Genomic DNA, 12767 nt, shown 5'->3' with positions numbered 1-12767 from the left:
ACACACACACACACACACACACGTTTGCATGAGAGTGAGCAGAAAGTTTGACTTGGTGGGTGGTTTGATTGCAATGTTCAATTTGATTTGAACTTAACTGTCAAAGTGATCAGAGCTCATAATCTATCCTCCCACTCAGCACGTCTTGCCAGGGGACGATGACCAAAGTATTTCCCCTATTAAATGTTGCCAGGGCATGTGTGTGTTATCACTTGTTTGTGTGCATATCCGTTAATTTGTGCGTCTGTATTGATTAAGAATTCTAGAGAGCAGAGACAGACTAAACTTTTTTGTCATTGAGACTTACATCCTTTTTTCCATTTGGCCTCCACTCCACCCTGTCCAGCAGTCCATCCATCCATGTATCTGTCTCCGTCTCTTCTTGCAGGTCCACGCCCATACTGTCCTGTCGTGCGGGCGGTGTTTTGACGAAGAACAGGTGCTGTTTCCTTTCCTTAGCCACGCCCTGTCCTGTCTGTTGGCCGACCAGGGGGTGAGGGCGGCGGCAGCCCGGGGATACGAGTACGAGCTCAATGACTCAGCGCTGTAGTGAGTACTCTGCCAGCACACAGTCATGCTGTGATGAGGAGATGCAGGGGACCAATTAACTAAACTTAGCGGCCGATGCTCAGCCGTGTGCTTGCTGTCACTAAAAATCAGTCTCTGGAATGCAAAGACAAGAAGAAGGGAGACAACCCCAAGAAAAGTGCAATTCCATGTACCTCCAAGGCTATTATACACATCTATATAACATGTTTAAAATACATACAGTTTTTTTGTGCGTGCAAAGCAATGTGACACAAAGAAATGCTCACATAGACGGATAAATAATATGATTACAGAGAATGTTAAAGAAGGTGAATATTTAAGAAAAATACAAATGCGTGGAGAGACAATGTAGAAAAGAAGTGAGGATAAAGATGAAAATAAGAGTGTAGAGGCAGGGGATGGCGTGTGTGATGCACAAGTAAGACAGGGCTGGAACCCACCAGGAGGCCGTCTGTTCTCATCTACCCCAGCGAGAGGCCTCGGTTCTGGGGTTATCTACACCGACAGGCTCCCTTGTTCCCACTGAGAGCCACCGCACATCACCATCACCCTCCGTGCTTTCCTCAGACACACACACACACACACACACACACACACACACACACACACACACACACACACACAGGTTAATAGTTATGTACTTGTGAGGACCCGTATTGACATAATGTTTTTTTCCAAACCCTTGGCCTAGCTTAAAGGAAATTTCAGTCTTGTACAACTTTTCTTGTAGGAAGGCCATAATAATAAGACTGTATTGTACAAACCCTTACATTGTTTAAACATTTATCTAAGTTTGTAAAATAATGGTAAATTTGTCTTCACTTACTTGTGTAGTTGTAAGTACCCAGATTTCCTGTGCAATGAGAGATTATTACACACATTTTCAGGTTCACCTTGTTTATGTAGCGCTTGTGTACTCTCCTTCTTGTGCTGTGTTGTATTTACTGTCGCTCTTTGTTGGCTATCACAGACGTTGATTCTGGTAAATAGCAGAACAGTGTTTCACAATCACATCCGTCACTATAAAGAGCTCCAGTTAGCATGAAACAGGCTACTGCAGGCTGGTCTTCAGTACAACACATGATATTAAAAAAATTCCAGTATAAAATCATAAAAGTAGGAAACCGTACCTGGTAAATAGCAGAACAGTGTTTCACAATCACATCCGTCATTATAAAGAGCTCCAGTTAGCTAAAATGAAAACAGAAATTATTTAGTTAACTGTTGCCATGGTTGTATCATAAAAGTTAGGCTAACCGGACTAGCAAGCTAGCACAACGTGGTGAGCGATTTTTTATTTAAGCTAAAACAAAAGAAATCAAACAGAATGGGTCTCTTATATAAAATGTGAGACCTCCCATTTGGATATACTGCATGCATACTAACATATTATCACAATTAACACATTTACCTAACTATAACAGTGGAGCTCAATAAATGTGACTTACCATAAAACAACCTAACTCTAACCTAAAACTAGATTTCTTGGAGATGACTAAAACAATTTTGAGCACTAGATTCACATATCAAACAGTGCTTCTTGATACCTCCAGCAGCTATGTAGATGATCATTCATTTGGAGTCGTCTCTCTGGCCACCTGTCATATATACACTTGCGTTTTAGCTCTGTTTTTGGTCTCCACCAACGCCTGAGGGAAATATCTAAAAAAAAAAAAACTTCCCCTGTCCCTAAAACGCAGAATGGTCCTCACAAAGACAGAAGTACAAAACACTTACACTGTGCCGCAACCGGTAGGCAGTGTGTTTTTTACTTTGAGCAGCAGGATGTGTGTTGCTGTCCAAGAAACTGATTCAGGATGACTAGTTGAGAATGTCACAGTCAGTTCAGGTGTAGGTGGAGACGTCACTGTGTGTGTGTGTGTGTGTGTGTTCGCACCTCATGGAGTGCACACACATGATACAGTTGATTACACTAGCTGTGTTAATAGCTAAGCTGTGTTTGAAAGCTTAGCCTCAGTGTGTTATTATGGTAAATCATGTGAATTTTAATCATGATGAGCCGCTGCAGCCCCTGGGGCTTCTTATCACCGCACACTATACCCGCCACCTGGCAGCTGGTGGCCCCGACACACACACACACACACACACACACACACACACACACACGCACACATACTGTATGAGTCTACACGCCCGCAACTGATACCACATTTTATTCTCTTTTGATCTCAGGTTTGTCTGCAGGTTATAACATTTCCCCCTCTCTCTTTTCCCCTACCTGATTTCTCTTTTTTTTCACTTTTCTTTATTTGCCTCCTCATCCTCGTTTGGTAGTTTTTTTGAGAACCTGACCCGCATCACGTCTCCAGATTACGTTCCCACAGAGACAGACGTTCTGCGAGTACGACTGAGGACGACCGGTGTGATAGAGACCCAGTTCAAAGTCAACCATCTCATTTTCAGGTAAATGCCTTTCACTCTTTATTAAGTTAAACACTGCAGACTGAGGGTGATTATAACCATCTACTCAGTCAGAGCTGCAGGTCTGCACTTGACTTCTCCAGAGATGGCTGTCGTACCAACTCACTTCACTTATTTAGCTGTGACACTCTTATCTGTCTACAACCATGTGATAGGCCTGAGATGTGAGATGGGTGGTTTCATTCGATACGTCAATAGCACACCTATCATTTGGCTTTACACTCACTCTACTGACCGCGTACACACACATTCAAAAGCATCAGTGACTTGGTCTTATCAGTGAAGAAGCAGAGGGCAGGTATCTGAGCCTGTGAGGCCGATGTCAGATGACCAAATTCATCTCTGATCAATGAGCCGTTGTCACATAATACTAACTTCTTTATCATCCTCCAATGGCTAAACTCATTTCCTGAAGCGGCTGATGGTCATGACAGGGCGATATTAATGATATTAATGAACTTGATTAATGAGCAGCCTGACTGATGCAGACCAGCGTCAAAGAAAAATCTGCTGATGTTGTACTAGGCTTATTTTTTGTAATTTTTTAAACAATGGTTGTTATTGTTTGTAAAGAATGGAAGAGCTGAGAAAGGGACTTCCAATTTGGCGATGTAGGGGTGAGCCGCAGAGCAGGTGGGCTCCCGATTAACTCTCTTAATTACTCAAATAACTGATGACTTTCCACCAAGATTTTATTTATTTTAGTGTAGCAGTTCCTGGTCTTTTGAAGGGCCAAAATGAGTAAGCAGCAGAGACAAGCGAGCGCACAATCTAATGTTAGCTTACCTTTACCTGAAGGTAGCGAAGACGGCCAAGACCCCACTATGTTTGTATCCAGGCTGCTGAAAGATGCCATGGGAGCGCATGTGTTTGCAAATCCTCCAGAACTTGACTGAGCGCACTGTGCACTAGGCCCAAAGCCTGCAGAGGAATGACCTCCAAGACCTGCATGAATTCCCATCATTTGATTTTTGGGGGTGACTTTAACTGTGTTATGGATCCAACATTAAATCGTTCAAGCTTCAAATCAGTATCTCCATCCAAAATGGCTCGCGCTCTGTCTACATTTATGAACGGAGCAGGCTGCATAGATCTTTGGCGTTTTCTTTTTTCCTCACAGTAAAAAATTCTCAATTCTTTTGCAAGTAGGCTACACCACTCTTTTTTCGTGGACAAAACTCTGCTGCCCTCGGTTAAGAAAACTGAATATTCAGCTATTGTGGAATCAGACCATTCTCCAGTATCACTTAACTTATGTTTCTCGTCTAACCGCACAGAAAAACCCAACTGGAGATTGGATTTAACTCTATTAAAAAGATACTGTATCTGTGGATTAATATCCATAGATTTTTAAACGAGAATAAGTCAGATTTACGGAGTTTTTCCATTAATGGTACCTACTCAACTCGCCCGGAGTGCCCTGTCCTCCTTTTTCCATTGCATACATTTAAAGTATTTTATTCTAATTTATACAGATCTGAATTATTGAATCCAAATTAAATATAGATCTGAATTCCCAGAGGATGACTCAAATATGCGTGAATGTCAATGTAAAAATTTTGGCCAAACTTCTCGCCACTTGATTAGACACTGTTATGACAGACATATTTTCTATGGATCAAACTGGCTCTATTAAAGGTTGTCATTCTTTTACCAATACATGCAGGCCCCTTGGCCATCATTCACTCCTCGGCATCCTCTGAGACTCCCGAGGTGGGGATTTCCTTGGATGTGGAGAAGACGTTTGACCGAGTTGAGTGGCTATATTTGTTTGCAGTATTGGAAAAAATTTGATTTGGAGCAAAACTTGTATCATGGATTTGCTTGTTATATGCCTCACCTAAAGCTTTGGAAATGACTAATAAACTATGTTCCAAGCTCTGTTCTCTGTCAAGAGCTACGCTGCAGGGTTGTCCTCTTAGGAAAGGACTTATGTCTCAGATCCGTCAACAGTCTGATATCCTTGTTTTCATGGGGCAACAAGCACCCCAGGGTTTGTAAGGTGCTCCTTCAAAGGCCTAGGGCGAATAGGGGGACTAGCCCTGCCCCTTATGTATTATTATTACTGGGCGGAAAACCTACGAAAAATTGTTTATTGGATACAGGTCCCAAATGCTGATTGGTGCCAATAGGAAGCCGACACCTGTACATCATCATCACGTCCGGCACTAGTTGTTGCCAAACTAGCATTTGACAGAGATATCCAGCCTAATGCTGAAATGGCTATTTTTGGTTTTCCAGGTGAAGCTATACAAATGACAAGTAGACTAAAAGATGTTTGCTTTTGTAACTCGTCTTGTGTGGAAATGGGAACATTCACCCAAAGCCTCAACTTGGATGAACCACCTAATGCTATTTCTGAAGTTGAAATATTCCAGTAGAGGGTCAATTCACAAATTCCATAAGAGATGGGATGCTTTGGTGGTTTTTTTTGGAATGTGCATCCACAGACATCCTTTATCCTGTATAACTATTATTTGCGTAGGCAGTATGTGGGGGGTGGGGGAAGCAAAAACACAAAATGTTTGTTGCCAAATGTCTGTAAGCAATTGCTTTTCTTTTTTGCAGATAAAAAGATTAATTCAAAAAATGAAGAGCTGAAGAAGTTTTTATATTGTTCCAAGTTGAAGGACATACTGTGCAAAATGTACATGAAATTACAGCCTAAAGTTAACAAAATTACATCTAAATCAGGCAATGATAAACAAGACAGGGTCTGTCCCAGCATTCACTGCCAACTTTAGTACTTGGTTTCCATTACCTGCCGGTCAGTGGATATTAGAATAAAAAACATTTTAATTTTTGTTTTATTTTACACATCCCTTGTTAGTGGCAGAGTTTGACATATGTGTTTGGAAATATGAGATGTATTTTAAAATATGTTCTGGTGTCAGTTAATTGAAATTAAAAAGCTTTCATAAAGATATTGAAAGCTGTAAAATTACTAACTGAATTACAAATAGATTTCGGGAAATTGGGTACACCAAAAAATGAACTTAAAAGAAGTATCTGTAGTTTTACATAGTGAACTAATCCTGTTAATTACATCCGTGACAGAATTTAAAGTATTTCTTGGAGCTGGACAGTACTCACAGTGAGCTAAAATGCTAAATTCAGCAGCTAGCATTCTCACAATGATTGATAGGTATAATGTTTACATCTTAGTTTAACGTGTTAGCATGCTAACATTTGCTAATTAGCACTGAACACTAATTACAGCTGAGGCTGTTAGGATTGCTGTTAGTTCTGTAGATATTTAGTCTTAAACCTGGACTGTACTGGACAAATTGACACCGGACATTTGTGGTCTGTAGAAGTGGAAATCAAGAGGCTGGTATAAAGAGCGTTGGGGCATTGCGGCTGCATTAAGGACTGTAGGTGATTTTCCACAGTTTGGTTTTATTGGAAGAGTAATGAGCCATGGAGGGTTAACAAGAAAATATTCACCACTAGACACATTTCATTGTGTGTGTGTGTGTGTGTGTGTGTGTGTGTGTGTGTGTGTATCAATTAAAGAAATTAGATTACTTTTTTCTTCTTTCTTAGTAATGACTACCTAAGGAGCCACTCCTCTTTCATTGGACAACAATAGCAACTTGCCCTTCTTCAGAGCTTCAGATTAAATCATATATGGCATTTCAATAATAAAACACATTACCTTAGCTTTTCATAAGAGCTCTGTTTAGCATATAAACCTTGTGGAGCGAGTCAGTTTGTCAGCAGAAGACTTCAGTCTGGGACATTTTTGTCACATCTAAATGGTTCTTGTACGTCTCTAGATGCTGCTGACTTTTGAGGGGGTTTTTTTTGCATTTAATGGCATAAACACATTTAAATGGATTTGACAACCAAGTGCTTTGATGATAACGGTACCCGTTATCCTGTGCAGGTAAACTTTGCTATTTCCTCGCAGTCTTACTGTTTGCATCACCGTTGACTAACTTACAAGCTTGTTGTTTTTGCTTTTTTTTTTTCATTTGTTTGGGTTTGTTTTCTTGTGAAACATTGTGATGGTGACGATGTCTGAGCTGAAAGGGGAGAGCAGAGTCCCAGGTGGTGCTGCGGGATGGAGCACAGCCTCCCTGCCCTCACACATCCTCTTCTCTTATCTTCCTGAATTGTTAAGGAGATAAATAATTGGGTTAAGTTAATTGACTTGTGTGTGTGTGTGTGTGTGTGTGTGTGTGTGTGTGTGTGTGTGTGTGTGTGTGTGTGTGTGTGTGTGTGTGTGTGTGTGTGTGTGTGTGTGTGTGTGTGTGTGTGTGTGTGTGCGCGCGCGCGCGCGTGCGTGCGTGCGTGCGCGAGAGAGAGTTCAAGCCCTTTGGGGTTGATGAAGAGCTTAGCATAAGTCAACATAATTATTTTAAACTTGGCAACAAAGAAGATATTAAGGGGATTTGGAGAGGTATATGGTTTCTGTTTGTTAGAAAGAGCGAGCATGAGGTTTCTATTCAGACATAGACATGTATGTAGTTTTACGAACTAATAAATTATTTCCTTAATTATACATAGAGACACTGGGTTTTCGGAATTCATTCAGCAGAGGTTTAGGAATACAGCATATAAATAATGAATAAAGAATTCAGAGCTGTAATGGAAATGGAGATTTCTGCTCCAGCTTGGTCTCATTTTGTAAATACTAAGGCTGCACGTAGCTAACAAACAAAGTGTGAAACTGCCACACTCCATTCAATGGCTATCTACCTCTTGTTGGTTTACACTTAAGGTTTCTGAGTCAACATCTGCACCCTGCATTCCTTTTACAATCTTTAATAATTGTTTTATGTCTAACTTTACTGTTTGAAACTATTCTCGCTCTACCAGTATTGCTGTAGGATGTGTTTGCTGGGCTGAATCTCCAATTTCAAGTCACAAATTAAAGTATGCTTAAAATGCAAACCTTAGGCTTTGAGGGGTCCATCATGCGTTGCATGTATCCCAGTATATCCCTAGGTGGATTTTAACTGGGATCTTCTTTTTTTTTTCAAATCTTTTTGTCAATGTGCATCAGGTCAACAAATTTTAATTTTTAGCATGTTGTTTTGGGATTTGGGAGAGGGTTGTTCATGTTAACTATTATTTTTGAACTGGAAAAAAATGAATGGATTTAAAAAAATGTGTGTTATTGTTCTGAATGCCTTTTAAAAAAAGGTTTATCTTATGTGTTAAAAAAACAATATTAGTTGAATATATCATAATATTTTCAAACTCTTTAGTATTCGTTACTAGTGGCCTAAGTAATAGTTTGAAATTCTTCAATATATCTGAAAGCATAAAAATCAACTTGGTCTTATATGGTGTTAGATCAGTAGTGTGTCTTATTTGCTTCGTCAGTGAGGAAGCTGCCATGTAGAAGTAACCACAGAAATAAATATTGAAACATTAACAATGTACAAGGCTTTCTTACTGTAAAACATCAAACTTAAATTCCTTCTGTGGAATACATTTATGAATAACAAATGTGACCAATGTTCATGATTTGCATAATTCCCATTAAATACCGTCTACAGGCAAGTATAATAATCTCACACAATACAACATGTACTGTATAATGGGATATTAGTTGTCATCCTATACGTGTATTTTGCAAAATGTCTAACTATCATAGGATAGCTTAGATGTAACACAGGTTACAAGTTGTGCGCTAAATTTTTTTGGAACCTCTAACACGACTCTTCCTCTATCCTGCTCTCTTTTTTACCTTTCTTTATCTCTACTTCTTTTCATCTGTGCTTTATGCATTATGTGTATGTTCACTGCGTGTGACGGTGAAGTAGACAAGCTGTATAATCAATGAATGACTTGGTCTGACTAATTTACAGATGATTCAGGGTGTGAGAGTTTTGTGTATTGGTTCCTTTTCTATAGAATTCATATGATCAAAACTGAAATAAAATAATAATTTTTGGTGGGTAACAGGTGTCGTAACACCTGAGAACATGCGTTTTATTTGCAGTTTTTATTTTTCCGACAGAGAATGACTAATGGTGGTCTCATTATGTTGTTATTCAAACACTTCAACAGTGACTTGAATGACATCAAGCCATCATTTCCAGGGGTGGGTGGTTGAGTGTGTACAGTCTCACAAATTTACACCCAGACACAGCCGAGTTTGCATATAGACACCCTGTTTGACCTTTGACCCCTCAGTGTAATAACGATCTGGGTCTTTTCATGCACCATTAACATCAACTGCTCTGATAATTATAATTACAATTACAACACTGCAGATGAGGGTCAACATTATGGGGCAAGAAGGGCAGGTGTGAGAAAGGATGATGTCAGCTGAAGACAAGGTGTGATGTTAAGAAAAAAGAAAAGTGTTCCTTTACACAGATGAGGTCAAAGTTTGGAACATGTTTGCTGTCGATCTAGCCGTTCAACATTGCCTTCTCAACAAAACTGTTTGGAGGCTTTGCTTTTGGTTTTGGGACATGATGTTTCCGACTCTAATGGTAAAGTCTGGACAAAGGGTAACACTATGTGGTTTTGCCTCTTCCAGGGTGCCTTGATTATACGTGATTCCTTAAAATGTGGGATTCACTGAGTGATGTTATTTTTCTTTACGTTTCTGGTATAATATGGGGTTGTAATGAACGTATAAATTGGATAAGTGCAGCATAAGTCTACAGCATTGCTGTAGACTCTCAAAACTGCCTACTGCTTAATTCTGACATCGGTAGCATGCAGTTTGAAACCGTTGTATTGATTTATTTTGCAGTATGCTAGGCCAGGCTTAGCTGTTTTTTTTGGTTTTGGAAATTGGAAGTAATTAATGGTTGTGACCAACCATTAATTCCACAGCAGATTTTACTTTTGTTTGCATACTGCATATTACACGTTGGCCAAATCAGTACGTTCTGCTAGTATAGTTGGCAGTTTTGATTACAACTACAGTCTTGAGTTTTGTGGAGTCTGAAGTCCTCAATCCAAGTCATTAGAGTCTGAAATAAATGACCTTGTCTGATTTATTAATGTTTTTGCCTAGTTGCTCAGTTTTCAGTTGCAAAATGGCTGTCCTTTCTGGCTCCTTTGAAGGCAGGTTGTTGGAAGCAGAAGTTGACGTAATATGATATGACATGAGAGGATTGTGTGTGTTAGTGTGTGTGTGTGTGTGTGTGTGTGTGTGTGTGTGTGTGTGGAGAGTGTGTGTGTTTCATTATATAGGGTGACGATGCACACATGCTTGTGGGTAGGTTTGTCTAATGTAGCATTGGCTTCACTGACATGTCCTTTCTGTGCCTTCAATTTCCATGGTAAATTTCCAACGGAAATCTTATCTCACCTTTGTGCCTCTGTGTTTCCACACGTTCATTTCCCCTCTCAATAAAGAGCTGCATTAGCCCGAAGGATGCTCAAATGGAAGGTGGGAGATGGAACATCTGGCTTTAAAAATGGGTGAAGTGGGATGAACAGATCTGTGTCTCTTTGATTTTCTGCTCTTCTGCTCTTATTCCTGTTGTGTTTCTCTCTCGCACTTTGGGAGAGCACTGACCTTTACGCTCTTTGTGTTGCTGTGTTGTGATTGTCTTGGGGAAAATGTTGTGATTGTCTTGGTGAAAATTGAAAAAGGAAGGAGCAGGGTACACGCTTCTCTTTTGTGTGTGTGTGTGTGTGTGTGTGTGTGTGTGTGTGTGTGTGTGTGTGTAAAGTAAGTAAAGTAAAAGACATATTTTAGGAATTTCTGACCTTATCCAAAACCAATACAATCTGTTTGATTAGAGTTACCCCTCAGACAGTTGGCTGTACCATCAGTATGGAAGGTCATGAACACAAAACACAGCCTTACACTTTTTTATGGGAAACTGAATCTTGATAAAGGACATGTCAGTCACAATGAGATTTTATATCACAAATTTGCACACACACACACACGCACATAATTTGAATACAGTGTGACCTTCACTGTTTGATGAATGATAAATAAATAAATCATCAGACTTTCTCCCCTTTAGAAGAAAAAAAAAACGCACAGGGATGATGTCTTTTATAATTTTACGTACAAATCCATGTTTAATAATGTAATGTTCTTGCCTCCAAAAAAAGACGGAAAAGAAAATCTCTCTGCTGTTTTGTTATCTGAGTAGCAAAGGGAGGTCAGAAATTGTCATATTGAGAGCATATGGGCAAAATGCCTTCTCTTTGGTGTCAGAGTCACTACTGCGTGCGTGCGTGCGTCCACTTTCTTGAGGGTCCTTGATTTAAGTGTGTCACCCTGATAAATCAATAGCACCTGGGCCCAGAATCACAGTGTGGATATCTTTTATCCCTTTGCACATGCACAGCTTTTGTTGTTACTTGGATTTGATTTTCTTCTCTGCTGCCTGTATGTCTTTTGTCATGTCCCTATTGGCAGGGATTCCAATAATAAGCCTAGTTTTAAAACTGACATTTGGACTCATCATAGCAGAAATAGCACAGGTGTAATTAATGACATTATATATGTGTCCAGTAAGTCATACCAGTGAGCCATCGTGCACAATACAAGGACCTAAATGTGACACACCTAAATAGGATGCAGCAAGCATTATTGTTATTAATTACAGTTTTTTTTGTGACGAGCCAGAACGGGTTAACCTGCGTGTTTTCTATTTCGTTAATTTTTGATCTCCTTTTCTCTGCACTTTGACTTCCCCCCTCGTTAGCTCAATTTCTCACTTGTCCACAGTTCGTCTTTTGTCAAACGTTGTTCTCTCCATCTCCCTGTGCACAGGATGTACGACGTCGGAGGCCAGAGAACTGAGCGGAGGAAGTGGATTGGTTGTTTCGAGGATGTCAGGGCAGTGCTGTTCGTGGTGTCGCTCAGTGGTTACGACATGACCCTGGTGGAAGACCCTTCCGTGGTACGCGTTTTACTCAGTCACTCCCTCACAAATGTTAATACTCTACAGACAAAACACCACTTGTTAGATCTCAGCCAATCAGATTACATTCTGTCCTCATAGACCAAGTTTTAAAAAGGACTTAGTGTCTGCTCCTCTGTAGCTATCTGATGATGTTATTGTCTTCTCTCTGCAGAATCGTCTTCAGGAGAGCCTGAAACTCTTCTCCTGCATCTGCAACAACATTTTCTTCCGCAGCACATCCATGGTGAGAAATTCATCAGTCTCCTCCTCACTTCCTTCACCTCAGGAGGAACGATGCAGTAAAACAAATGTAATCTAAAATACTTTTTAAGACTAAAGACAAAAAAAACAAGGAACAAAGCTTCCTGGTAATTTGCAGAAATGAGGTTTCCTATATCACAATAAGTAATGCTATAACAGATGATTTATTCATCGATCTGTCTACGTGTTAGCTTTGCTAAGTTTCTCCCTAACTAATTTACTGTGTTGGCCCCTCAAACCTAACTCTCATGTTGAAAACCACTGTTTTGCGTGGTCACAAAATAATTTGGCATAAAAAAACAATGTTAAATACTTTTGGAATCCGTCTATTTCATCTTCCAATCAATTCTGGAAAAGAGAGATTAGTAGATTCTAAGTTGAAACTTCTGCTGTGGTTAAATTATCCACCACTCATCCTGAGATGTGGACTGGCTAGCTACAGCTATATTTAAATGTCACAAAACAAAAAAGGGTCCAGCTGAAGAGGGTGGGAACCCTAGTTCAGTTTGACAGTTAGAGGACGCAAAACATGGATGAGTGGAGGACAAACAAGCAAACTCTTTTGTTGCTCCCCATTTGTTCTCTATGACACCATGAGACAAGAATAACACCAATGTGTTTTATTAATGCTGTTTCCACAAACACACATACATACACACACACACACAC

General features: G+C 39.9%; 1 protein-coding gene across 1 annotated transcript in view; it reads left to right on the top strand.

Moving 5' to 3' along the window:
- gnav1 (guanine nucleotide binding protein (G protein) alpha v1) overlaps nucleotides 1-12767 on the top strand; it is a 27615-nt gene that overhangs the window by 8194 nt on the left and 6654 nt on the right. Inside the window, exons 4-7 of the mRNA XM_032524920.1 lie at nucleotides 389-549; nucleotides 2845-2973; nucleotides 11705-11834; nucleotides 12010-12081. Of these exons, the coding sequence (XP_032380811.1) occupies nucleotides 389-549; nucleotides 2845-2973; nucleotides 11705-11834; nucleotides 12010-12081 (492 nt within the window). The remainder of the gene's footprint in view (nucleotides 1-388; nucleotides 550-2844; nucleotides 2974-11704; nucleotides 11835-12009; nucleotides 12082-12767) is intronic.

The sequence above is a fragment of the Etheostoma spectabile genome, chromosome 2 (genome assembly GCF_008692095.1).
Source record: "Etheostoma spectabile isolate EspeVRDwgs_2016 chromosome 2, UIUC_Espe_1.0, whole genome shotgun sequence".
Lineage (NCBI taxonomy): Eukaryota > Metazoa > Chordata > Actinopteri > Perciformes > Percidae > Etheostoma > Etheostoma spectabile.
The sequence above is the reverse complement of the archived record's forward strand: the minus strand, read 5'-3'. Positions and strand labels throughout refer to the sequence as shown.